The sequence below is a fragment of the Geotrypetes seraphini genome, chromosome 2 (assembly GCF_902459505.1).
Source record: "Geotrypetes seraphini chromosome 2, aGeoSer1.1, whole genome shotgun sequence".
NCBI classification, from domain to species: domain Eukaryota; kingdom Metazoa; phylum Chordata; class Amphibia; order Gymnophiona; family Dermophiidae; genus Geotrypetes; species Geotrypetes seraphini.
This window is the reverse complement of record NC_047085.1, coordinates 70,973,620-70,985,967: the sequence shown is the minus strand read 5'-3', so window position 1 is coordinate 70,985,967 and position 12,348 is coordinate 70,973,620. Positions and strand designations below refer to the sequence as shown.

Genomic DNA, 12,348 nt, shown 5'->3' with positions numbered 1-12,348 from the left:
TCCACGTTCAATATCATGGCGACTGGCCAACAAGAAAGCAGATCGGTTCTTCAGTCGCTATCTGAGGCTGGCAGCGAAGGCCTGGATGCTCTGGTTCAGCCCTGGCCACGGGAAGGTCTCCTATATGTCTTCCCTCCATGGCCTATGATAGGGCGTCTGTTGAGCAGCCCACAGAGGTCTGGTGATCCTGGTCCCACCCAATTAGCCAAGGTGTTCGTGATATGCCGTCTTGGTTCGGCTCCAGCAGGATCGGGGGCTCTGGCTATCTTGTCATTCTCGCCTACTTATGCAGGGCCCAATTGTGGATTAGGATCAGGACCACTTTGGTCTTACAGCTTGACTGTTGAGCACACAGCCTTGACTAGCCAGAGCTATTCTTCGGTTGTGATTGCCATGTTGCTACACAGCAAAAGGAAATCAACAGTGGCTGCCTATCTGGAGATATCAGGCCTGGTGCAGCCTGGACAGAGGGACCCGTCTGTTCCGTCGGCCGCTCAGTTCCTGGAGTTCCTGTAGGTTGGCCTGAAGAAGGGCCTAGTGGTAGCTTCTCTCGGTGCAGATTGCCGGTCTTTCATGTATGGGCCTCCTTCTCTGAGGGGCTCATTGGCAGCTCATCCAGACATGGCTTGTTTTCTGCAGGGCACTCTGCGGCTTCAGCCTCCATTGCGCCTTCTCTGACCGACTTGGAATCTTAACTTAGTTCTCCATTCTCTTGACTCGTCCGCCATATGAATCTCTAGAACAGGCATCCCTTATGGATCTCACAATTAAGACGGTCTTTCTGGCGGCTTTTACCTCAGCCCATAGGGTTTCAGAGCTTCAGTCTCTTTCTTGCTGGGATCCTTTTCTGCATATTACAGATGTCAGTGTGATGCATACTGTTCCTTCGTTTCTTCCCAAAGTGGTTTCCACTTTCCATGTGAATCAGGAAGTCTGACTTCCTGCTTTTGCTTCCTCTGGTTTGAGGGAGCAGGACTGGGTGTTGTGGTCCTTGGACATGCGCAGGATCTTGTTGTGGTACCTGGAGGTTACCAACAAGTTTTGCCTCTCCAACCACCTGTTTGTTTTGGTGGGTCCTGCCCGCAAGGGTAGACCAGACTCTAAGGCCACCATTTCCTGATGGACTCGTATGGCCATTTCTGCGGCATATGTGGCAGCTGGAAAGGAGCCCACCCTCGCAGTATGGGCTCATTCTTACCAGTGGTGCCTCGTCCTCTTGGGCAGAGTCGTTGGCTGTTTATCTAGATGAGATTTGCAGTGCCATTACCTAGTCCTCCTTGCTTACGTTCACTAAGTTTTACAGGATCGATGTGGCAGCCATGCAAGATGCTGCTTTTGGTGCCTCTGTTTTGGCATCTGGCTCATCAGTCCCACCCTGAATTTTTAGGAATGCTCTGTTATATCCCACTGGTCCTGGAATAAAGTGGGATTGTACAAGAATGAAAGATTAGATTCTTACCTTTGCTAATTTTCTTTTTTGTAAATCTACACTTTATTCTGTGAACCCTCCCTATACCTTGCTGATTGGCCAGTTATCTGCCTTTACATGTACTGGATTTCTGTTTTCTGGACAACCTTTATAAGAGTGCTATTAGAATGGGTTTAGCACTCAGTTTTGGGGGGGGTCCCTAGTTCAGGCACCCCCTTCTTACAGTGCAAGGCTGTGTTTCCTTGTAGCACTGCTTTGTCATTCAGGTTTCTAATGTTTTATGACCTGTTCTCTCGTTTTTTTATTGTTGCATTTGTTGATATGAGCAGAATTGGCTTATTTGTCAGGGAGTATCCCCATTCCCCTTTCTTTTGTTCTTATCTTCTACAGATGTCCTGGCTGCTTTGAGACTAACTGATGTTCTCATGGACAGTGATGAGGTAAGAGGGGGGTATAAGCCTCTGAAGTTTGAGCTTCCTGGTGGGTAGATGGAAATAACCCACTGGTCCCAGAATAAAGTGTGGATTTACAAAAGAGAAGATTAGCAAAGGTAAGGACCTAATCTTTCATTGTTACTATTTGGGTTTTTGCAGGGTACTAGTGACCTGGATTAGCCACTGTGAAGACAGTTTACTGTGCTAGGTGGACCATTGGTCTGATCTAGTAAGGTTGCTATTATATTTGTCTTTGAAGGTGTGGATAAAGATAAGCCAGTTGATGTACTGTAGGATTTTCAGTTCCTCTTGACAGTCCTGAGAAAATTAGAATTATGGGATAGGAAGCAATGTAATCTTGTGATTTAGGAATTTTTTATTGGACAGAAAACAGGTTTAAATAAATATTTTTCTCGAAGGAGGTGAATAGTGGAATGCCACAGGTATCATTACAGGGACCTGTAATGATACCTGTGCTATTTAACATATTTATAAATGTTCTGGAAATTGAACATAAGAATAGCCTTACTGGGTCAGACCAATGGTCCATCAAGCCCAGTAGCCCGTTCTCACGGTGGCCAATCCAGGTCCCTAGTACCTGGCTAAAACCCAAGAAGTGGCAACATTCCATGCTACCGATCCAGGGCAAATAGTAGCTTCCCCCATGTCTTTCTCAATAACAGGAAATTGTCCAAACCTTTCTTAAAACCAGCTACACTATACACTGTTATCACAACCTCTGGCAATACGTTCCAGAGCTTAACTACTCTCTAGGTGAAAAAATATTACCTCCTATTGGTTTTAAGAGTATTTCCCTGTAACTTTGAGTGTCCCCTAGTTTTTGTAATTTTTGACGGAGTGAAAAATCGATCACTTGTATCCATTCTACTCCACTCAGGATTTTGTAGACTTAAATCATATCACCCCTCAGCCATCTCTTTTCCAAGCTGAAGAGCCCTAACCTTTTTAGTGTTTCCTCATACAAAAGGAGTTCCCCCTTTATCATCTTGGTCGCTCTTCTTTGAACCTTCTCTAGTGCCGCTATATCTTTTTTGAGATAAGGAGACCAGAATTGAATGCAATACTCCAGGTGACCTCTAGTGCCGCTATATCTTTTTTGAGATGAGACCAGAATTGAATGCAATACTCCAGGTGAGGTCGCACCATTGAGCAATACAGAGCCATACCATTCTTAGTCTTGTTTACCATCCCTTTTTTAATAATTCTTAGCATCCTGTTTGTTTTTTTGGCCGCCGCCACACATTGGGCGGAAGGTTTCTACAATGACACCCAGATCTTTTTCTTGGGCACTAACCCCCAAGCTGGATCCTAACATCCAGTAACTCTGGTTTGCGTTATTCTTCCCAATGTGCATCACTTTGCACTTGTCTGCATTAAATTTCATCTGCCACTTGGACGCCCAATCTTCCAATTTCCTAAGGTTTGCCTGCAATTTTTCACAATCTGCATGCATTTTGACAAGTTTGAACAGTTTAGTGTCATTTGCAAATTAATCACCTCACTCGTTCCAATTTACATATCATTTATAAATAAGTTAAATAGCACCGTTCCCAGTACAGATCCCTACGACACTCTACTGTTTACTCTCCTCCTTTGAGAAAAATTACCTTTTACCCCTACCCTCTGTTTTCTATCAGATAACCAATTCCTAATCCACAACTGAACTTTGCCACCCATCCCATAGCTCTTTAATTTTCCCAGGAGCCTCTATATCAACCAGCTCACCTTTACCCACATGTTTATTCACACCTTCAAAGAAGTCAAACCAATTGGTGAGGCAAGATCTCCCTTAGCTGAACCCATGCTGACTCTGTCTCATTAAATTGTGTTTGTCTATGTGTTCCACAATTTTGGTTTTTATAATCGTTTCCACCATTTTGCACGGCACTGTAGTTATGCTTACCAGTCTAAAATGGGAGAGATTGTGGCACAGTGGTTAAAGCTACAGCTTCAGCAAACTGAAGTGTTGTGGGTTCAAACCCATCTTCTCCTTATGACCCTGGGCAAGTCACTTAATCTCCACATTGCCTCAGGTACATTAGATAGATTGTGAGCCTACCGGGACAGACAGGGAAAAATGCTTGAGTACCTGAATAAATTAATGTAAATCGTTCTGAGCTCCCTTGGGAGAAGGGTATAGAAAATTGAATAAATAAGTGAGGTGCTTAAATTTGCAGATGGCACTAAACTATTCAGTTGTTAAAATACATGTGGACTGTAAAAAAAATTGTAGGAAGACCCTAGGAAATTCGAATATTGGGCATCCAAATGGCAGATAAGAATTAATATGGGCAAATGCAAAGTAATGCACATTTGGAAGAATAGTCTAATTTATAGTTACCTGATGTTAGGTTCCACTTTGGGAGTTAGCACCCAAGAAAAAGATTAAATATTATTGTAAACAATATGCTGAAATATTCTACCCAATGTCTGACAGCAGCCAAAAGGCAAACAGGATTCTAGGAAATAAGACCAAGGAGTGGCTTAGTGGGTAGAGCTACAGTCGCAGCACCCTGAGGTTGTGGGTTCAATTGAGCCCCACACTGCTCCTTGTGACCCTTGTGAGCAAGTCACTCAATCCTCATTGCCCCAGGTACGTTAGATAGATTGTGAGCCCACCAGGACAGATAGTGATAAATAATGAGTACCTGAATATAAACCACTTAGACAATATAATGCCTGTGTATTACTTCATCATATGACCTCACTTTGAGTATTGTGTACAGTTCTGGTTGTATCTCAAAAAAGATATAGCAGAATTAGAAAAGGTTCAAAGAAGAGCAAAGATGATGGAACTTTCTTCATAAGAGGAAAGGCTCTGTGTGGTGTAGCCAATAACAAAATACCTTGTAATCCTCTGCACACACAAACTTGCAAACTTGTTGTGTGCAGAGAGGACTACACAGTGTTTTTTCGTGTGTAGAAAGTTTCTTTACAAGCACCTTTTGAATTTTGAAGAGACTTCCTATTAGTTATTGGCTACACCACACAGAGATAGTATATTAGTAACAAGGCTCCTGAGGCAGGCCATATTGGCCGAAACATGTGCATTTGGGAGATTGACAGATTGGTTGTTGGAAAATCTTTAACAAAAAAGGGTTACATGTCTAGTAAAATAAAGGTTTCTTTGGGATGGGGTATTAACAGACCACATGTAACAATATCTTTCCCTTTTTTTATGTTTGTAGTTTGTGCATAATTTTGTTTTCTTTACCATGTTTACAGTTAAGTCTGAAGAGAGCTGGGAATCTCCTAAACAAGTTAAGAAGAAGAAAAAAGCTAGAAGAGAAACGTGAATTTTTCTTTGCCCTAAGCTGGACATAAGGTGTTCAAATGCTATCTTGAAGATTATGCTGTTTATGCAATAATTTGTGAACATGTACAGAATTTTATATAAAAGTTCAATGATTTTTAAAATGTAACTGCTGTGGACAAGAAACCATGGGAAGGAAGTTTTGTGAAATTGAAATCTGCAGAGCATACTACAGTGCCGGAAGACACTTTGAAGAGGCTGTGGATTTTTTTGAACATAATAGGAAGAAAGTTTTTTGATGTAATTAAAATACAAAAAAAAAGGAAAAGAAAGCTTGGCTTTATAACACAGTAGTTCCCTGTTTACAAAGTGTGTCCTGTATGGTCTGCATTTGGGGGTGGAGGACAGGCAGTGGATTCAGGTAAAAGGGGTTTCTGTGAATTAGTATTTCTTGCATCTCTTTGCTGAATGGTGCATAAATTGCAAAATGTCTATTTGCATCTGTTTTATGCTTATATGAAAGTGCTTTGATTAAATCTGCCATATCTTACTCAAGCTGGTTAACAGTATGCTGCTTGGTAAGGACAATACAAATGCAAATACAGTTCAATAAAAAGAAACCTTAGAACAGTAAGGTCTCCATGGTTCCATAGAAGTAAACAAGCTTTTGATTAACGAGCAGTGAATGAGTGTTGAGAGGTGTGTGTGGGTCATTAGGTTTGACTGTCTTATAAACTTGAATTTTTCAAGATATCAATTAATAATTTTTAAAATTATATTCTGTGACTGACCATGTACTAAAATGTTCTGGGAATTTTGAAGGATTTTCTCTGATCCTTATTTTCTCCTGGGTTCAGATTGGATTTTTTCACTTGTAATTAGAAAAAAAAAGTGTAATAGCCATAATTTCCCTTTCCATCTAACCATTTTTAACAGTGAAGTTTATTACCAGTTGATGATGCAATTTCCCTTGATTGCTACAGTTGGGTTAATAAATATAAAATCTAAAAGTGTTTATTTATAGACTTACTGCTCTAAACCTGGAGCATTTGGTGGTGTAAAGGGAAAGTGTGTGGGGAGGGGGGTGGGGGACAGATGTTTTCAGAGAGCTTTAATTGACATTGTCAAAATTACTAGTTATCAGGACTATTTTTTGTACTGCCTTAACCTGTAGTATGTATCTCTGTAGTTTTGCGTTTTATAAATGAAAAATAAAATCCTGCAGGTATTGCACTTGTAGTAAAAGAACATTTTCACCTTGAAACTGTATTAATCAGATTAGAATGGTGTTTGGGCACCATTTTATGGCACTGTGTAATTATTATATTGTATCAAACTGGCAGGTAAATTTGTATCTATAAGTAGTGCATGCCATGCCATGTACATTGTAAATAGCCTTTACCAAATGTATGTGCTTTTAAAATGGACCATGAATTTAACATCACTTTTTGGTGAATTGTGTATACAAAAAAGCCATGGTTTATTTGATGTGACTGGCTTCACTGTTTGTGTGTGTTTGGGTGGGGGGGAAGAAAGAAACTGTTTAACAGCTGTAACCAATGGTACTGTACTGATCAACCATCCAATATTTTTCTTATGTTACTTGACAGTGGTTGGGTAAAGTTGACTTGCAAAGGTAGAAAAGCTAAAGAGAAGCGATTAGTTGTATTGAAGACCAGCCTTATTAATGGACAGCTTTCCTAATGAATACTAATTTTTGTGCAAGTGTTGCACACCTGTTTCAGGAACATGGCAAGTATGTTTACATGTTCAGAAGTTGTTTAATTCAATAACATTTCTAAGTTGATTTGTTAAAATAAATCAAGTAAATGGATAATATTTTGTGTTAGGTTTTGTTCCACCCCCCCCCCCCCCCCCCATGAAGGTAAGTAGCAAGGATTTGCCATTGCTATTTCATTTTTAAGGTCTAAGGAAAAAAGGGTTGGTTATTTTTGTGCTTACAACCACAAGGTTTGGGTTTTTTACTAGGCAAGTAAGGTCATGTGATTAAGTTTGGAAGCATAATCAACTTTTATAGACCGTTATAGTCATCATGGATAGAAAACAATTGGACATGCAGGAAATAGTCGCTCAGTACTCCCATACCAGTGCCAACAACTACATCTTGGCCTGGACCTAGGCCATCTACCATATATTATCTCTCACTTATTCCCAAATATTTACTACTACTCAAGCATAGGTATCGCTACAGAGTGGCAAGTGCCACCTCAAAAAATGGCTTACCACACCAGTTTCAACAAGGGGTGTAGTTTGATGGAAAAGGAGTAGAACAAGGTGTCTCATTCCCTGCTGCAGCATCTTGTCTGTCTTCCTACCACTCAGTTCAACACCTCTCTTTAAACTTTTTTCCTCGGTACAACTCCTTTATACTTCAACATCAGCAAGAGAAATGGTACTAAATTCTGCCAGCACTTCACAGCCATGTGCTATTGGAGGCTGTGTGTATCAGCCTTCAAGTTAGGAAATGTGTATTTAAGGGTCAGGACATGCAGAGATTCCAACGACACGTGGTCTTCACTGCTGTTGATGCTGCCTAGCACTGCAAAGGAGCGGTGACAAGGAAGGAGGTTTTAAGGAAGGTGCATGAACCCCTGAAGAATGAGAAAGGAGAAAGGAAGAGATGAATGCTGAAAGGAAGATTAAGAGGTGAGAGGAGAAATACTGAACTTATATGGGTGAGGAGGTGAGGAAGAAGATATTGGACTATGTTGGGTGAGGAGTGAGTGGTAGATTCTGGAGAGGGAAATGATGCATGAAGGAAGGGATGGAAATTCTTTGTGGAGGGAGAAGAAAGAAGATTGAAGCTAAGAAATAGGGTTGACAGTAGCAGATGCTAGGTTTGGGAGAAGGGGGGCTGATGCTGGATCAGTGAGAAGAATATATCCTGTAGTAGGAGAGTGAGAATGAGGATAGGCAGGAAGAGCCTGTAGTGGCAGGGTGAGATAGAGGACAGAAGGAAGAAGAACCTATATTGGGAAGGAAGGTAAGAAGAGAACGTCTGGAGGGAAGGGTAGAGACATAGGACCCAATATCCATTCCATGGCGGTAAGCAGCCTGTGAGCCACTCAGGCCATAGACTGAACCAAACCCTAGATACTGAAGTCTGGGACTTGTGCAGGTTCTGGCATTGAATAACCAGGTATCTGCAATTGCCTGGAAGTTAACCAGATACTGGTCTGAATTTTGGCCAGACTCTGCCATCGACCAACTCTAACTTAATCAGTTGGGGAATAATCAAAGCTGATACTTAGCAGTACTTTCTGGTTAGATGCTGCTAAATATCTGAATCTCATCAGGAGCAGGAGCCTCTCCTGCTCAGTTAAACCCCTTGAAATATCAACCCCATGATGTAAAAGATCCGGAGGTTGAGAAACAGTATAAAGAGGCTAGACTGAAAGGGTAGAAAGAATGGGGAAGCTAGCATGAGGATAAGAGAATAAAAGGGCCTAGGTGTTGGGAGCGGTTGAGATGCAGGGAAGGAGATAGGTATGGTGAAAAAATTAGATAAACTTGAAAGCACAAGGGGAGGGGCTGAGATGGGGGTAAAAGTGGGAGATTGAAACTAGTAGGTAGGTGAAATGTGGAGGAAAAAAAAGGGAGACTGAGGACTGAGAAGGAAAATGAGGGATAAAGCCTAACAAACGAAGAAGCAGAAAAGAGAATTTAAGAAAAATGAGGGAAGAAAAGTGTCATACAAATGTAAAGAAAAGACTTGGCAAAATAATTTTAATTGAAAACTGACAAAATGGAAACGAGGAGCCAACAGGATTAGAAAAATAAAATGCCAAGACAAAGTAGAAAACAACAACAAAAAAAATAGTATTTCACATTCTTGGGGATTAGTATGTCAGCTGTGAGAAATGTGCATTTTTTCTTTTTTGTGTATTGCAGAGTATAGAAGGGAATACAGTATTCTATTTTTCATCCCAGTATTGCACTGTTTATAAGAGTCTGGCTTTCTTTGGAATATGTTTATTTCAGTTGTCTTTTTGCTCATATTTCTGTGGTTCTCTGTTCTGTATTAGGTGCTTTGCATATGTGACAAGAGATGGATTCAGTTAGTGTATACAGTCCAGCTTATTCTAATGTACCCTGTAGTAGGTGTATTGTGCTCTCTGGCATGGTGTAATTTTTATATTGCTGCCTTTTTCATAGGAGGTTATGGTGTTGGTAGGTTTGCTATGGTAGTTCTGGGTGTCTTGCAGGTTTGGGATTTTTTTTTTTTTTTTTTAGTATGTACAGTGGCAGTGGAAAGGGCACATGCTGTTCCTGAGGTGGGTACCACAATCTGAAAATTTCTTGTATGAGAAATTGTAAAGGGAATAGCAGGAATAACTCCTATAGGAGTGGACATTTGATGTGTAGGCACACCAAATATTTTAGGTACTAATCACTTGTACTTCTAGATGTGCATACAAAAATTTTAGCATGGATACAAGGTGTACATTTACAATGCATGTGTCGGGAAAAGCAAGAATAAATGCACAATCCGGGAAACTTTTGCAAACAAAATTTGTTTTTGTCTCTGCATACACATACTCTTGGAATATGGAGTATGTGTTACAAAAGTGCAGGTTTGGAGTCTGTACAGAATAAAAATCTCACTCCCACAAAATATAATTTGTTAATAAAGCTATTAATTATAATGACAGGGTGGTATTATGCATAGAAGGCCGTGAGGATTTTTTTCTTCTTGTGTCTATAATATAGCTAACTTAAAGGTAGGTGTGGGAGTGGGATGTGATGTGCCAAAATGTCACTTTGGTTTATCCCTCTGTTGTCCCCCTAAATATTACTGTCTACAGACACCACTGTGCTGTTTTCCTTCATCATTCCCACAATTGCCTAACTGGTGGAGTGCATGGTTGGGAGGTGAATGATTTGAGTTCAACTGGATATATCACATAAATAGCAGGAAAGGAAGCTTATCCTTGGACAAGCAGGCAGCATATTCTCACATGCGAGTGATGTCATCCATGCAGCCCGGTACAGACAATGCTAAAAGTGTATTGTCACTTTAAACTTCTTAAGAAGCTTCATGACTATCTGCACGCATGAGTGCCTTCCTGCCCGATGTCAGCTCGCGGTTCCTCAGTTTTTTATTCTCTGCGGAGTGAAAAAGTTGTATTTTGACTTTTTTCAGTTTAATGAATCAGAAGAAATTTCTCAGGAAACATTATGGGATGCCTTTAAAGCTACCATGAGAGGTTACATAATTTCGTATTCATCATATATTAGGAAACAACTAAATAAAGATTTTTTTATTTTTAGAACAAAATATTAGATAATTGGAACTTAAAGGAAAATTGGGAAGAAAATATTTTTCAGACTGTTAAAAGAAAAATTTAGATACAATTGGCTAGAAAAGAGTTGGTATCCTATAAGGCTTTGTATTATGGAAGCTCAAATAAGGCGGGAAGAATACTAGCTAATTATTTAAAAGGAAAAAAAAGGAAAGTTAATATAATGGCTATTTCAGATGATAACGGAATAATTCAATCGCAAATTAAAAATATCTTACAACAATTTTTGATATTTTATGAAAGCTTGTATTCTTCTGCGCATTATTCAACTAAAGAGAAAGATGGTTTTGAATTTTTAAAGTTGATTGATGGGCCTAAAGTTCCTGATCATATGAAAAAAAAAATCTTGAAGCACCTATAACACAAAAAGAAATTCAGAATGCTTTAAAGTCCGCTCCAGGAAGTGATGGATATGCGGTAGAGTTTTTTAATTCTTTTCAAACTTTCTTGTTACCCCATCTTTTCAAATTATATCAGTTTCAACTAAAAGGTTGTATTTCAGGTACTATGGCAGAATACTTTAACAATAGTTTTGCCAAAGCCAAACAAAGATTCTATGTTGGTTTCAAACTATAGGCCTATTTCTTTGATTAATGTTGATGCGAAATTGTTAGCTAAGATATTGGCTTTGCGTTTGAATAAGGCTCTCCCTTATATTATTGGTATGCATCAAAGACATTCTTCAAATAATACCAGATTAGCTTTTCATATTTTACATTTAACAAAGGATATGAAGGATCCGGCTTTCTCTGTTTCTTTAGATGCAGAAAAGGCATTTGATCGGGTAGAATGGACTTTTATGTATCGGGCAATGGATTGGTTTGGTATTGATTCTCGATTTATTCAAATGATTCAATCCCTGTATAGCTCCCCATCTGATAGATTATATATAAATAATACGTTTTCAAAAAGGTTTGGTTTAGAAAGGGAAGTTAGACAGGGTTGTCCATTATCTCCTTTGTTATTTGATATTGTTTTGGAACCTCTACTTTTAGCTATTCAACAATCAAAGGAGATAGAGGGTATTCCTTATGCAGGTTGGGAATATAAAATTTCTGCATATGCAGATGATATATTGATTCATTTGAGAAATCCTGAATCAACTAATCCACATTTACTGGATTTGATAGATAGATTTGGAAAATTCTCGGGTTATAAAATAAATTGGAATAAATCAGAAATTCTTCCACTAAATGTACATTATGTAAAAGGATTATTTGATTCGTTTCAGTTTAGTTGGAAGAAAGATGGAATAAAATATTTAGGAATTTGGATAAAAAGTATGTTGGAAGAAACAATGAAGGTAAATGAAAAATCCTTATTGCTAAAGGTTTCAGAATTGTGTGAGCAATGGAATCCTTTGCATTTATCCTGGTGGGGGAGAATTCAAACAGTAAAGATGATGATTTTGCCTGTGGTTTGTTACCAAATGAGTATGTTACCAGTTTATTTTCAAGAGTCCTTTTACAAAAAATTAAATAATATTTTGACAAAATTTGTTTGGCTTGGGAAAAAAACAAGAATTGCTTTAGTATCGTTGCAAAAACCAATTGTGGAGGGTGGGGTAAATTTTCCAAACTTTTATAGGTATCATCAAGCCTATATATTGCGTCAAGGTATGTATTGGATCCTCCCTGAGCTTTTAGATCATCAACCAGATTGGTTATATTTGGAAAGGAAATTGGTGTCCCCTATGAGACTTCCACATGTACTAAGTATCAGATTACATAAATATGCTAAGGACAGTATAATTTTATTGGATACTTGGAAAACAATTAAATTTATTGATAAATTTACAGAGGTTCCAATAATTAATTCTACTTTACAGTCCTTATGGTTAAACTCCAAGATTCAAATAGGCGGTGCTGGGATCGCTTGGAAGAATTG

General features: G+C 39.1%; 1 protein-coding gene across 3 annotated transcripts in view; it reads left to right on the top strand.

Moving 5' to 3' along the window:
• MTDH (metadherin) overlaps window positions 1-6,974 on the top strand; it is a 119,595-nt gene extending 112,621 nt beyond the window's left edge. For 2 of the 3 annotated variants that reach the window (XM_033933161.1, XM_033933159.1), the window contains 2 exons: window positions 1,820-1,869; window positions 5,110-6,974. In XM_033933161.1, coding sequence (XP_033789052.1) covers window positions 1,820-1,869; window positions 5,110-5,208 — 149 coding nt within the window. In that variant the 3' untranslated portion in view covers window positions 5,209-6,974. The remainder of the gene's footprint in view (window positions 1-1,819; window positions 1,870-5,109) is intronic. The other variant, XM_033933160.1, reaches the window with a different exon arrangement.
• Window positions 6,975-12,348: the final 5,374 nt, after the last annotated feature.